General features: G+C 32.4%; 2 protein-coding genes across 2 annotated transcripts; both read left to right on the forward strand.

Moving 5' to 3' along the window:
- The first annotated feature begins 734 nt into the window (after positions 1–734).
- LOC112512852 lies at positions 735–1,253 on the forward strand. Its single transcript, XM_025118990.1, has one exon. The coding sequence runs from the start codon at positions 735–737 to the stop codon at positions 1,251–1,253; it is 519 nt and encodes a 172-aa protein (XP_024974758.1).
- An 11,553-nt stretch (positions 1,254–12,806) lies between these two features.
- Positions 12,807–15,232, forward strand: LOC112512853 (protein LURP-one-related 10-like). The gene is made up of 3 exons (XM_025118991.1): positions 12,807–13,016; positions 13,862–14,092; positions 14,975–15,232. Exons 1-3 carry the CDS (start codon positions 12,807–12,809, stop codon positions 15,230–15,232), a joined length of 699 nt encoding a protein of 232 aa, XP_024974759.1.
- The last annotated feature ends 1,163 nt before the right edge of the window (positions 15,233–16,395 follow it).

The raw sequence follows: 16,395 nt of genomic DNA on the forward strand, positions 1-16,395 counted from the left end.
GAAAGTCACAAATCTCGATACTCAATTCATCTAGGTACCAATAAGATGTACAAAGATTTAAAACCATTCTATTGGTGGTCGAGATGGAAGAAGAATATTGCATTGTACGTGGAACGGTATCTGACATGTCTACAGGTAAAAATAGAACATCAATGACCCTATAAGAATTTGCAATCATTAGAAATTACTAAGTGAAAATGAGATCATATCATGATGTATTTCATAATGAAACTACCGCGAACTCCAAAAGGATATGATGCTATTTGGGTTATTGTGGATAGTCTGACAAAATCTACGCACTTTCTACCAATCAAAGAAACTCATCTATTAGAAAGAATTGCGAAGATCTACATCGATGACATTGTGACTCGTCATGGTGTTCCTTTATCAATCGTTTCAAATAGGGACAATGGTTTACCTCAAACTTCTGGGAAAGCTTTCAGAAAATCATGGGATCTCAAATTTGGTTAAGTACGACGTATCACCCATAGGCTGAAGGGAAAAGTGAGAGAACGATTCAGACCCTCAAATATATGTTCAGATCTTGTATCATTGACTTTATGGGATCGTGGGAGAATCATCTACCAATGATTGTTATTTCCTACAACAATAGTTATCATTCCAGCATCCAAGCAACACCGTATGAAGTTATGTATTGTAGAAAGTGTAGAACATCATTATGTTGGAATGAGATAGGGGAGAAACAGTTGGTTGGTCCAGAGATTGTTTAAATAATGACCAAAAAAATAGATCGAATTCGGGAAAGAATAAAGACAACTCAGGACAGACAAAAGAGCTATGCCGACAAAAGCCGAAAGCCGATTAAATTTTTGGTGGGAGACTATGTGATGCTAAAAGTTTCACTGTGGAAGGGTATTGTGCGATTTGGGAAGAGAGGTAAACTGAGTCCAAAGTACATTGAGCCATTCAAAGTCAGTAAACGGGTTGGTACAGTAGCGTATCAGTTAGAGTTACAAGAAGAACTTGACACTATTTGCAACACTTTCCGAGTTTCATACTTAGAAAAGTATTTGGCTGATCCAAATATGGTCGTACCTCTACCTGCGATTCAGATTGATGACAAGTTAAGCTTTGTGGAAACCCCAGAGGCCGTCATTGATCGGAAGACTAAAGTATTGAGAAATAAAGAAGTTAATCTGGTGAAAGTACAATGTCGATTTCATAAGGGGCAAGAGGCTACCTGGGAACTCGAGTCTGATATGAGAACCAAATATCTGCAGATATTTGTTTGATTGAATTCTAGGATGGAATTCTTTTGAGGGAAGAATAATGTGATAACCGAGTTTAAGTTTATTAAAGTTTGGGGTTGTTTTGATTAAGTTGTGAAAGTTGAGGGGTGCATTTCAGAAATTGTGATATTTGTACATATTATGAGATATTTGTGGTACTTGGGGTATTGTGAAGAAAAAATGTGTGTTTGTGTTCCTAGTTTGAAGAAAACATAAACTGAAGGAAGGAAGAAGAATAAGAAATTGTTACATGATTCTCTTATTTTCATCGTTGTTTATACCTGTAATCAACGTGTAATTAATTACAAGGTGAGCTTTATTTAGAAAACATCATTTAATTTGTTTTTTGGGTGAAGAAATCGTAAGGTTTTATACTTGAGTAATTGATGATTACATGATATTTATTAGCATAAAATTTGAGTTTTGATTTGTTATTATAATCTGATTGTAATAAGGGTGACATAATCAAAAAATGGGAATTTTTTGTAATAAGGATGACATAATCAGGAGCTGAGAATACTGGGATATGGGTGGCATAATCAAATACTGGATATGATGATCTTTTGATCATGGGAATTTGTAATCGCACCATTTTGATTCAATGAGTGTGATTTTTATCGCATCAGTATGATGCGATGAGTTGTGGCGCATCAATATGATGCGACAAAGGTGGAGTTATCGCATATGTTTGATGCAATGAGTTGTGATTATCACATCTATATGGTGCGACAATAGTGGGTTATCACATTATTGAGATGCGAGAAAATACTATCACATCCTTGAGGTGCGACAAGGGAGTTATCGCATGTGTATGATGCTACAAAGTTGTGATATCGCATCAGTGTGATCGACAACTTGATTATTTGTTTATTTAGTAAGATAGACTTCAATGAGTTATGATGCGATAAGATGAAGTTGTCTCATCCATATGATGTGAGAAAAAGATTTGTTTAATAAAACACTATTTATATGTTATTAGTGAAAATTCAGGCTTTATAAAAGTGTATTGGTGAGTTTCACCTTGTAATAGTAATCAAAAGGGGATTTCTCATTAGACCTTATGGTTTAACCTTTATTTTGTATTTTAAAATGTGCATTACAGGTGAGACACAATTGAAGGAGAAGGGAAAGGGGGAAATGTGAAGAAAATTATGATTGTTTTACATATGTGGACTTTTGGAAGCTGTTATGTTACATGTACTTGATGTAAATGAACAAAAAAATTGTAGCTATTTTTGTAATGTAGCAATTTGTACATTTGAGACCAATGTGTATATCTTTATTTCATGTTATATGAAATATGTGGGTTATATGCAAATGTGAAATGGGGCGTTACAGTGGTCACCACCGGGATTAGTCGGCTCACATAGCGGATTGGATATTCAGGTTAATAAAAAACATTTTTATCTAAATTTTTTGAAATATGTTTATAAGATGCTTTTAGACGTGACAAATTATTTCTAGGACATTTTTAAAATAAAGTATCATATTAGTTATTTTATTAGACATTGTTTCAAAAAAAAATATTAAATACTTAATACGACAACTTATTTTAAAACTGTTCTAAATTGTTAAGCCGCTCAAAAGAATCATATAAATTTATTATAACATTTTTCATTGTTTGGTCCAGTAAACTTGATTAGGTCCTCTAAAGTTATATTAGGACAGTTGGACATTTTTGGCATTCTAGCTATAAACCTAGTTTTGTCGTAGTGGTGATAGTTATAGAGAATTTCATAATATTACTGGTAGATTGCAATACAACAAAATTAGTTTTATAGTAGACTTGTTAGAACATTTTATAGAACTTAAGTTTACAGGACCAAACAAAAAAATGTCATAACCAAAAGTGTTACAATAAGCATATATGACGCTTTTGAACGTCTTAACAAATTTTATAGGACGTTTTTAAAATAAAGTGACATGTTAATTATTTTATATGGCACTATTTGAAAAAAAAAATACTTAATACGACAACTTATTTTAAAAAATTTCTAACTTGTTAAGCCGCTCAAAAGAATCATATAAACTTATTATAATATTTTTCATTGTTTGGTCCAATAAACTTGATTAGGTCCTTTAAAGTAATATATTAGGATAATCAGACATTTTTGGCGTTATAGCTATTGTTGTGGTGGGTGGGAGTTATAGAGAGTTTTCAAATATTATTGGTAGATTACAATACAATAAAACTAGTTTTTATAGTAGACTTAAAATCTCTAAACGTCCTAACGGAATATTTTATAGGACTTAAGTTTATAGGACCAAACAAAAAAATGTCATATCCAAAAGTGTTACAATAGACTTATATGACATTTTTGGATGTCTTAACAAAATTTATAGGACGTTTTTAAAATAAAGTATCGTGTTAATTATTTTATATGACACTATTCAAGAAAATGTCCTATAAAACTAAGGATTTATAGGACATTTCTTAAAAGTATCTTATGAAATGGATAATACAACGATTTTTTTAAACGCATTCTAATAAAAATATTATTGACACGCCGAAAAGTGTCTTATAAACTTGTCATGTCCGGATACTAAACGCACCATAAACTATTCTATTAGGACGCTTAAACATTTTAGACGTCCTATAAAGAAATTTTTATTGTAGTGCTACTAGATCAATTGATGTTTAAATATGATTTTTATCTTTTGGATTTTGAAGTCTTTGAGCTACTCTTCGGATTTGTGTGAACTAACGGACCGATCACTAAGTGGGGACTCTTTCACCTAATTCATCTATGAATAGACTTTTTTTTCCGCTAAAAAAATCCTCTAGAATTGTGCTATCCCCCCCCCCCCCGATCCCTATAGAGCGAACCAAGATTATCGTGGTTGAAATACCATCAATTTCTAATAGTTATTAGAGCTTCTAATTGATGACGGGAATAATTATGGATTTTGGATTATTGAGTCTCATCTTGTTGCTTTGGTGGATTGATCATTCTTCCAACCTTGTTAATTTCTTGTTCACCATGGAGTTTGCAAGCGCTCCTACGCCCGTGATTTGGTGGTTCGTGTGTCTCTTCGGTTAGTCTCCTTATGCAATTATCAGATTTATTTGATGATTTGGAGATTGTGTGATAGCTTACACATGATTCTTGAAGGTTCCATGGTTGCTTGGTTCGATTCTTTCTAGGATGTGTTTCATTTGGTTGCCGGTTTTGTTTGTCCAGGATTCGAGCTATGGGATTGGATCTCTTGAAACAAAATTGAGTTTAAAGAATGTATGAAGTATTTAACTATTCTAATAGAGTGTTTTATAGGATTTATGTTTACAATACTAAAATATAAAATGTCATGTCTAAAAGTGTTACCATAAGTTTATAAGATGCTTTTGGCCATTGAAGGATTGGAAATCCTGTATTTTACATATCCATACGATTGAGTCCTTAGGTTCCCGAAATAGTGTGAAAAGAAGTGATTAAGAGCATACAAGTTTTTTTAAAACATTTTAAAAATAAAATATCGTATTAGCTATTTTATAATCTACTATTTGAAAAAGTGTCATACAAACACAAGTTTCCTATAAATAAGACGTGTTTATAAGGATAATTTTCAAAATTGTCCTATAAAATAACTAATGCAACGCTTTATTTTACAATTGTTCTAAAAAAACCATTAACACGCCTACCATTCTTTTAATTTATTATAACACTTTTAGATATGACACTTTATTCTTTGGTCTTACAAATATAAGACACTATTAAGACACTTAAACCCTTTAGACGTCCTATAGACCCGATTTTATTATAACGATCATGTTTTTGGTAGAGATAGGGTTGGGTTGGTCTCCACTTCTAATTGGGTTTCTGATTATAATTTGGGTGCCTCCTCTGTTGGGCCTCTCTCCTCATTAAGTCTTTTCATCATGGACCATTGTTGTTGGTCTTAATCATATTGCCATCTTATCATATGGTTATGGGATAATAGTATGCTTAATCAGGTTTAGGTATGTCTTTTTTCCATGCATGTGTGTTGGAGGATGGATTTGGTCATTTTTGTTCCTGGCTGTATGCCGTTGGTGATCGGTTTAATATCCCTTTCTTATCTTGTAATTCTTTTATTCTTCTTTAGTATAGTTTTATAGGTCAGATCCTCTTTTTTAAAATTCTATTTATAGGACGCCAAATATGCATAAGTTCTTAATAGACTTGTTTATAAGTTTATTGAACGTCTTAACAAGCATTTGATGATATTTTTATAAAAAAAATGTTATATTAGTTATTTTATTGAACACTATTTGGAAAAAAAATGTCTTATAAAAACAAGTGTTTCTGTGTTTATTGGATATTTCTCAAATGTATCCTATCAAATAGCTAGTATGTCGTTTTATTTTAAAAATGTTTTAAAAAGCTTGTTAAGACGCTCAAAAACATTATATAAGTTTATTAGAACACGTTTATATAGATAGATAAGACGTTTTATCATTTGATCCTATAAACATAGGACTTACAAATTGATCTATTAAGACACTTAAATATTGTTGAAATCCTGCAACTTTAATTTGGTTATATTTTTCAACGAAGCAAATATGATATTGGCAAGTTTTTGACCTTGTCCTGGGGAGTTATACATTTGTGTATTGATAATACCATTCTCTATTTACACTATTACAAAAGTTCTCCTATATGGTTTTTAAACCTTGTAAAAGGCCAACGTGCAAAAAAGTATGAGACATTTTTACATGGTTTTAGAACCATATAAAAAAAGAATACATTTTTACACGGTGTTTAAAAATCGATCAATGTACGACTTGTTTTACAAGTTTTCTACGACAAAACCGTATTTTACACTGTTTCAGGTAAAAAAAGGTATCCGTACACTACACCAAAAATATTGGTTTATAGAACGCCTAAAATGTCTAAACGTATAAATGAAATACTTTATATGATTTAAGTGTATAGGACTAAGCGAAAAACCGTCAAATCTAAAAGTATTACAATAGATTTCTAGGATGCTTTTAGGCATTTGAACAAGCTTTTTAGGACACTTTCATAATAAAATGTTGTATTAGTTATTTTATACAACACTAATTGAAAAAGTGTCCTATGAACACAAGTCTCCTATAAAAAGACGGGTTATAGGACACTTCTTAAAATTGTCCTATAAAATAGCTAATTATCGGACATTATATTTGAAAATCGTCCTAAAAGACTTGTTAAAACGTGTTATAAACCTTTTGTAACAGTCTTATATACGACGTTTCATAATTTGATGTTATACACTTAACTTCTATAAAATATTTAATTAGTATGTTTTGAAATTTTTGATGTCAATAAATCCAGTTTAAGGTAAGCTTATACATAGCGGCAGACCAGAAAATTTTATTATCAGGGGAACACTTAGGGGTCGTTTACCAAATACCTGCATGCCTGGTAAGTGTTTACCAATAAAATTTAACACTATTGTATACTTATCGTGTCCACTAAAACGACATCGCATGCAACAATTTATCCGGTAAGTGCTTACCATGGTAAGAGTCGCGCCCTCACTTACCGGGTAAAACTCTTGGTCCTTGTCTCGCTTTTACCGGGTAAGATTTTTTGTCCTTACCATATTCATCCGATGAGGTAATATGACTTGGTAAGCACTTACCCGAGTAAGCGTTTGGTAAACGGCCCCTTAATGGTGTTAAAAGTTCGAAACCAAATAACTCATTAGAACCAAGATGGTTCTAACGGTTCGGTTAATCGAATAAAGATAACTTATTCGATTCGGTTTTTTTTGTTATTTTTTCTACTATTTGTTTTTGCCAAAAAATGTAAGAAATTGATTTAAGGTTGGATCGTGTGGCAACAACCAAAGATATGTACTGCAAAAACAAAAGTTAAAGATGTTAATCTTAACCATCAGATTTAATAATAATTCTTGTAAACATCCGATTACACACTTAGAAATAAATATTCTTGTTTTCCTTGTTTCAACAAGCTATAAATCTGATGAACTTCACTCATTAGATATTGCCTCTTTTGATTTCATCGGACCTTATTGTTTTAGGTTTCATAATATATAACCCATCGGATCTGTAACCAGTTGGTTATAACTATAAGTTTCATTGTATCCCAATCTGATAGAATCTTCTCTCGGATAAAGGGTTCCAGTTTTACCAATTCAAAGACTATCTGATGAAGCACCTTCTTAATGTTCTATAGCTTGTAAATCCGGTATATAGCTTTCAGTTCGGATATCGAAAAAAGTAGGATTTTTACTTGTAAAAATCTTATAACTATATGTATTGATCAAAGAGAAGAATGCTTCAACAAGATCGAATACTAGTTGAAGTGAGGTCAAGATCGTCACCAAAGCGGATTGGTTTGCCATCTAACAAAAAGAAGATCAATACAAGATATATAAAAAGTCAACTAGTAGTCCGACAAACACTACTATTAGCAAGCCGAATTTTGAAGTACAAACTTGGCCAACAAGTTTGGCTCACCAACTCAATTACTTCCTTTTCTTGATATGAGAACATGTACAACATGTCAGCCTAAGTAAATACAAATGCACCATGTGATTGGTATTTTGTTTGTTTTGTTGTTCCCTTGGCATACTTATAGAGTAAGTTAAAATAGTTTCTACATCAAACTCAAAGGTTGAAATGGAGAGTACTAACATACATAGATCAACCAACCAGAAGAAGACACACAAAAAAGTTGGACAAAATATGGCTATAAAAGGTCATCATTGGCATTCAATGCAACTGACTCGTTTTTTAAAGAACATCCTTAAGAGTGTTTCTGAAGTAAATTCGATGTCATCCTCTAAAGAACTTCCTTAGTTTTTCGGATATGAAAGAGAACCTTCTTCCTCTCTCTCTTTCAGTTTAGTAAATTTGTCACAGTTAGATACTTTAGGATACAAGTCTTACCTTCCTAGCTTTCGCAACATATCTGTAGTTCTTTATTTATACAAACTATAAAGTGAAAAAATAAAACAATAAAAAGTAAAAATATGTTGTATTTGTATTCAACCCCTCCCCCTTTTACAAACACTTCATGTGTAAGTTACCACTTCCCAGAATCAACAAAAGATAACACAAGGAATTCTTGATACTAAAAACATCGATAGTAAAATCCATGGATGACTATAATGGTCGTTGATTAACTAAGAATTATGGACACCAATGAGGGCCAACATCCTCTACATTGAAGTCATGTACAATGATTGTAAGATTTTAGCGACAATTATAACTATAGGATATATATTTGTTTTAGCTCTACAGCTTTATCTTTTGGTTGTTAGTTAAGCAGGTCATACGTCAATATATAGATAGGTTGCAAATCGTGTGTTTAAAGACTTCTTGCGACAAGCTTGTTTCTATTCGTATTTTTGCGATGATCGTGAGTTACAGATATTTTTACCTAAATAACTTGCCCCCAAAATTTTATTTTTTAATTAACTTAAAATTTCAAATTTCCCACAAAATAACTTTGGCAAGGGTTTTGTGTGTATGCAACCAAAAAAAAACTGAATCTGTTGGTTTTAGGGGCTGATGGATGACAACCATCTAATAGTTTTTAAAAAAATTGTAGTGGGGCATGTGTCTATCATCTATGAGTCATACGAAGAGACGGAGTGTAACACCTCAAATCCATATTTGCATATAAACTATATATTCCATATAACATGAAATACAATTATACACATTGGTCCCAAAATATACAAAATGGTACATACAAAGGAAGCTACAAATTTTTCATTCACACCAAGTACATAATTTGCATTTAACAATTTCTTAGATACATGCACATAGTCTGCTTCAAAAATCCACAGATGTAAAGAAAATATGACCCCTTTCACATCTTTTCTTTCTTTTTACCTTCCATTTTTGTCCGACATGTAGTGCACATTTTTAAACACAAAAATGAGGGTTAGACCACAAGGTCTAGTGAGTAATTTCTTTTATTGCAATTACAAGGTGAAAATCACCAAAATTCTTTTAAAAAGCCCATATTTGTTTTAATAACAAATAAACAATCTTTTATGAAACAAACCTTTTTTCGTATCATATAGATGAGACAACACAATGTTATCGAATCACGACCCATTGAGGTATCAAACTTATCACATTAAATAAACCTTTAACCCTATCGGATTCACCTCTTATGATACTGATACCCCCACGAGTAATCAGAGTATTCCTATTCACATTTGATATTTGATTCCTCGGTTGTGGGAAATCTGGTTTGATATGATTGAGAGAGTTGTAATGCAAATAGTGCTGAGGCATTCGACAGTCTCTAGATAGATGCTCCGATTCCCCACACCTATAACACCTTATTTATTCAACATTGCAGTCACCTTGATGGACGCGGTAACATCTTGGGCAGGTCTCTCATGAATCTTTGAGTTGGACGATTTTTAGATTTTATAAACTTGGGTCTCCTGAATTCTGTTGAAGAGCCCTCCCATTTTTCTCTTTTCTACCACCCTTTCTCCCACCTGCCTATTCTTATTTCTTTCAGTTGTTTCATCTGCATCAATAGCAGATGGAAAGGCAATGGGATCCATCACAATCACAAATTCCTTGATTGAGGGTTTCAATCCCAAAATATACCATTCAACCTTGAGGGATTCTGAGGATATGTAATGCTCAACAAATCTAAAGTCTTCCTGGAGTGGCGGGGTGGTCGGTGGTCTTTGTGTTGGGTTAGTATAGGTCACCAAGAGGGAGAACTTTAAGTGATATGAACGACTTAGAAGGTCTAGCTCAAAACCATAGCCTTTTCTAGTGTGACAAGTGGATGTTTTTCTTCAATGAAGACGAGGTGTTCTCGGTCAAAGGTGTCAAGGAATTGGTGATAGAAACATTAATCATAAGGATCAAACTTCATCCAAAACTTAAAAGAACACATAGACTTACTTGGTGTGAATCCCGTATTTGAAAGAGTAGAAGATGATGATGCCATTTGATGTTATTGATTCTTTAAGGATATACGGACTTAGGATGGAGAGATCAATGAACCGATTAGTGATGTTGATTTTTTCATCTTCTCTGTGAGTGAGCGATAGATGGAGAGAGAGAGAAATTGAAAACCGTATATCATAAAGAAACCGTTCAACCCCATATGTGATTGTTATGTCACCCACATCCATCATATGTTAACATTACATAAGTATAGGGACTAAATCTGTCGTAATGGCAATCATAGATATATTAAAATTATAAATATATCTTATTTATATAAAACTTTACATAAATGGTCCAAGTACATTAAAATAGGAATTATAATCCAACAATTGGTAGATAAAAGTTAGTGTAGAGATTTATATCATAGTGTAGAATCAAATTGGAGCAATTTGGTTCCAAGAAAAGTTTGTATCTTCGTGTGGCGATACAGACAAGGTAGGATTCCAGGTACGTTCGGTGTTCGACAACCATGGATTCAATCTTTATTCTTCCTTACGTCCACTTGTGGGGATGAAATTGAAACAATTGATCATTGTATGGCTCATTGCAAGATGGTTACGAAAAATGGTAAGGACAAGGCTCTATAAACTTGAACTCGATCGCAAACATTTTCTCTTAGAGATCATTTGATGTTTTCTCCTCCTTTATAAAGCATATGGATGGTCGAATTTTGAACTTCTATGTACATGATTTGGGGTTATCGTAACAATCTGGTGTTCTCAAATCAGACCCCTCCACAATCAGATATGGCTTTCTATATTCAACTTTCATTAAACCAGTGGTTGATGTATGGTACAAAGGATTTCAGTTTGTCTTGGACAGAATGTTGCTGCAATCCATATGGTTTAGCCTTGTGGTTTCTTTTTAGTTTTTGGTTTCTCCATTGTTTTGGATCTAATGTTTTTTGGTTCTTTTTGTTGTCTAATAGAGTTTGTGGCCTTTTAAAAAACATTTCATTTCTTACTCTATTTTATCAATTTATTTTTTTATATTATATAATTAATATATAATTTTGTATCAGTAAGAACTAATTTAAATAGAATTTTAAAGTATATTAACAATTCAACCATGATCTTTTGAATATTATATATATATATATATATATATATATATATATATATATATAGGTGGAGATTCAAACGGTAACACCTATATTTTACGAAAACACTCTTATCAAATGTAATAATACATGTGAGAGGACTTGGTGGTATGCGAACAACGTGTCGTACGACTTAGGTCACGACAAAGGTCGTCTGCATCTATAATTTAACATAATATGTGATGAATTATAGTATCACATTAAGAATACCGTTATCACATGCAATAATATATGTGAGTGGACTTAATGGTGTAAGGATGACTTGGCCCGCAACCTAGATCACACCAAAAGTTGTCCTTGTCTATAATTTAGTATCACGTTTGTATCATATGTGATCATCTATAGTAAAAGGGTATCCTCACGTTCTTGTAAAATGAATGTGTTCTCGTTTGAACCCTTCTCTGTATATACAAATATATATATATATATATATATATATATATATATATATATATATATATATAGCTATAGCTTAACTTGAGAAGTGGTAAACATTTGAGAAGTAGAGAAATGATTTTAGCCTTTCATTTGGTCAAAGATTAATTTGCGGCTTTGACTTTGAAACACCATATAATTTCTAGCATGGTATGTGGCAGATAGATGGATAATTTCGTAACTTTTAAATTCAATCTAAACTATATCTTCATATGTGAACTCGTGTAATTCATATATAAATTATTTAACTGTTTCACTTATGGACCCGTGTGATTCCCATATGAACTATGAGTTCAGATATACAAATGTTTGTTGTCTATTTGTAAAAGTTATAAAACTACCCCGATTCTTTGACCAGTCAAAACCACGATTATTGACTAATTTTGACCATATGAATGATTATGATTATTTCTTTACTTCTTAAAATACTTATCATTTCTCAAATGAGTCCCTATATATATAATTTTTTTATTTTTGAAATTACAATTTTTAATATCATTACATTAGATTAGATTTTAGATTTGATTACAAAAATATAGTAACCTAGCACCTTGTGATTATTAATTTGTAAATCATAAATGAGTTGTATATACATCTTTTATTAAAAAAAACGAGCATATTTGATGGATTTATAATAATTGCTTATATTTTATTAAATTAATAATTAATATATAAATATATTATGTGAATTTTAGTCATTCAATATTAACCATTTGTTGGGCAATCATATAGAACACATGTGTATCTATAATTATACAAATTTATCACGTTAAATTATTTCTAATTTTCGAGACTTGACCTCGCAAACCTTTGGGGGAAGAGGATGCCCCAGCCTACATGCATATACCTCCAGATGATTAGAAAACCAGATCTCTTTGAACGTTTCTTTGAGAGCATTTTTCGGGGAGATCACCACTGACCATTTATCTATGAACCCATGTATACATAACCATTTTTCTTCAAAAACAGAATTGGCCAATTCACATATATGCGTCTAAAGAGACATATAAAGAATTCCAGGCGCACCACCAGGGTTAAGAAACCTGCACACTCGCACCCGCGTTCATGCTCCACCTTCGTTGGCGACCCCGCACCAACGAGGATGGTGGTGGACCCGAGATTCTATTCAGCATTCCAGATTGAACTAGCCTTCGTGAGAAAGACGTTGACGGTCGCAGATGGCAACCTCAGCTGTGTTTTGGACATCAATGGAAATGTGATCTTTATAATCAAAAACAAAAACTTTAGCCTTCATGATCGCCATATCTTGCTTGATGCAACAGAGATTCCGATTCTAACTTTCCAGAAAAAGGTTACGTAGATTTTCGTGTTTATGTTTGAGGTTATATGATTATCGTTTTTTAAGTTTTTATAAACCAAAATCGAACAATTCTTCTATTTATGGCGAGGATTAGATGTTATGTTCTATTTATGATTTTTTGGATGTCTAAATTCTTTAAAGTCGTCATTTTTGTTGATACCAATTATATACGTGATTAATTGCATAAGGTTCATTCGTCTATTTTCGTTGCTGGGTACTTTTTTCTCGATCATTCCTATGTCATCTTTCGCGATATTACATTGTGCATGCATAGTAATCGATACTTACATAATTATCATTTAATTATTCATTGTATGTTCGTTCCAACTTCTGCATTTTTGAAATTATGGAAGCGAATTATTCTTCTAAATCACGTTTACATTTCAACAAAAGTCGGAAAATGAGATTGAAATTAAAAGTAACTGTTTGATTTTATAAATATAACGGGTCCATTCCCTATAAGTCCAAGTTCTCTTTCCAAGTTCTCTTTCCAGGTAAAATTGAATTCTCATTTTCATTCCGTGTCATTTTCATTTTCATCCCCCGACTGAATCTTGGTGGTTCGGATTATAACGTTCATGAGTTTCTGAGAGGATTAAAGCAAGTACCTTATTGTTATACGAGTTAAGAGTTCAATTTTGGTAAACGTGGAAATTTTTTCATCAATATATATATTGGAACTTTTCTTCTATCGTTACAGGATGGCTCTTTTATAGAGTAATCTAACTAGGTTCCACACATGTTCATGATATGTTTTCATCTCACACGATTTAATCTTAATATTATTCATGCAATATGGCGAAAGAATATGATATGAACGATTTGCCTTTGTTCAGCATCGGAGCATACATAGAAGGTGGCAAGCTTTTAGAGGAGAGAGCACAAACGCGAAAGATTTGATTTTTAGTACAAAAAAGTCGTCGGTGATTCAGAGAAGAATTACCGAGCTCAATGTGTTCTTATCACAAAACAAAGAGGAAATAGTAGGTGATTTTAAGGTTGTCGGAGACCGGAAGAAAAAATCGTGCACGGTCTATTCATTTGATGGTACTACTATCCTTGGCCAGGTAATGTCATTACAACAAGATCGATTTTATGGGACGTCAAATATGTTTAAATGTTTTAATTGACTGCATTATAAGACTTAAGTTTATAAAACAAAATAATTGTTCATCATAGGTAAAAGTGTTACAACAGTTTGTTAAGAAGTATTTTGCACATCCTAACAAGTTTTTAGGATATTTTTGAAAAAAAATATGTTGCTAATTTTTTATAAGACAATTATGAAAAATATCTTATAAACACATTTTTGATGGAACACTTGTTTTTATAATACACTTCTTTAAGTATTGTCATATAGTAAACAAATTGTGCGTTTATTTCAAAATTATTATGAAAAACTTGTAAAAGACGTGCGAAAACGTCCTAACAATTTATTGTAATACATCTACATATGACAAACAATTGTTTCATATGATGAATTTCTGGGGCAATCAATTGCGGTGCTATAGCAGTTAGTGGTGGTCGAGGAAATAGCAGTCCCACAACTAGCGGTACTATTTAGCGTTATTTGACTGCGATGTACCGCTATTAACGCTATTTAGTGCTATTTAGTGCTATCTACTGCTAGTGTAATTAGCTCACTCATGACCCTTACAAACTTTATTAATGTGCTTCCTGCGTGGGACTTGATTTGTTTTACCTAACTTTATATGTATTAGCCATGTTTATACAATAAAACAATCTATCAAGATATTTAGACATTTGTTTCATCCAATAAAACCGATTTGTATTGTATTCTATACAACTCACCATATTCTATATAGTTGTAAGATAATCTTGAAATACAAAGAAAGGTGGAATAAATGAAGAGATCAATAGCTTTTTCAACCTGGTTTTGTGGAATCTTGGCATGGATTAATCTATGGTTAGGTGTGATTAAATGGCAGATGCACACTAATCATGTTGACACGGGCTTTTTGGAGTCTGAAAAGAACACATTTGGGATAACTATATTTCCCAATGTCGATTACGCACTCGTGGTGGCACTCATGGTGATTCTTTATGAGGTCGACAAGGATCGTCGTAAGAAAAAGAAAATGAAGGGAAAGAAGGATGGTAGTACAAGGGAAATAACAGAAGACAATGACGACACTGACGAAGATGAGGATGAAGAAGAAGACGACCCCAGTGACGATTCAAATTGATGTTTTTTCTTTCTATTTTTATGGTTTTCTGTACCTCTTTATGAATTGGTTTGATGTATATATTTGGAAGATAAGTTTGATTTGTGGATGAAAGACATCTTCAGTCCAAATAGGATATAATTTAGCCTTTTGTAACATAAGAAATCTGTAGCCCAAAAGAACGTTATTATACTAATCCAATAATGCAATAACAAAACTAGATCGAGTTTTAACATTTAATAAGATCTCCATCTTCATCAACCAGAGGTGTAGAAAAGAGCCAAAACACAATAGCTGGAATAAATTAAGAACAAAATGATTGTAAACATACACAAAATCATGAAATGATATTCACTTTGAGGTTACTGCAGTTATTTCATGGCAAATCAGTATACTTACGAATTAAAATATAAGCTAAACAATAATTGTCGAGTGTTTTTAACGGTTTTACCAAGTGACCGTTAAATGACCGTTATGTTTCTTATGGCCGTTGACAGTTACCCATTTCCTGCCAAAAACATTTTCTGAACCATCACATCCACATCCTTTCTGCAACTGTGTGTCGATTCCTTTCATAAGATTATTACAGTTCTGTCTTTTTATATATGTATGTTCCTTATTCTTTGATTGATCATGTAATTTGTAAACTTTGATACATATCAATATATTTTGTTGTTTGGTGTATATGTATCTTTGATCTTCTATCAAATGGTATCAGAGCCATAAACGTATGACTTCTAATTCTTTAAATGTTCTGCAATCCCAATCGCAAACCCAATTGCCCAAATTGAATGGAAGAAATTACTTCCATTGGAGTATTTAAATGAAGGTAATGTTTGAATCTCAAGATTTGTGGTTGATTATTGAAGAAGGGATCAAGGAACCTCAAAATCCTACTGCCCTTACTGCACAACAAACGAGTGCTCTCAATGAAACAAGGAGAAAAGACCAAAGAGCCTTGTTCTTGATATACCAAAAGCAGTGGATGACAACATATTTGAAAGGATCTCTTCAGACGGCTAAGGAGGTATGAGACATGTTCAAATCATATAGAGATGAAGAAAAGGTAAAGTGTAACAACCAAAAAAAAAAGAATTGGTAGTCGTTAAATTTCAAGAACATATAGTGTAAAGTGATCAAATTGAAGGGTTTAGACCCTAAAATTGAATGTAATTTAATGACAG

Source organism: Cynara cardunculus, assembly GCF_001531365.2.
Source record: "Cynara cardunculus var. scolymus isolate 2C chromosome LG 5, CcrdV1, whole genome shotgun sequence".
Classification (NCBI taxonomy): Eukaryota; Viridiplantae; Streptophyta; class Magnoliopsida; order Asterales; family Asteraceae; genus Cynara; species Cynara cardunculus.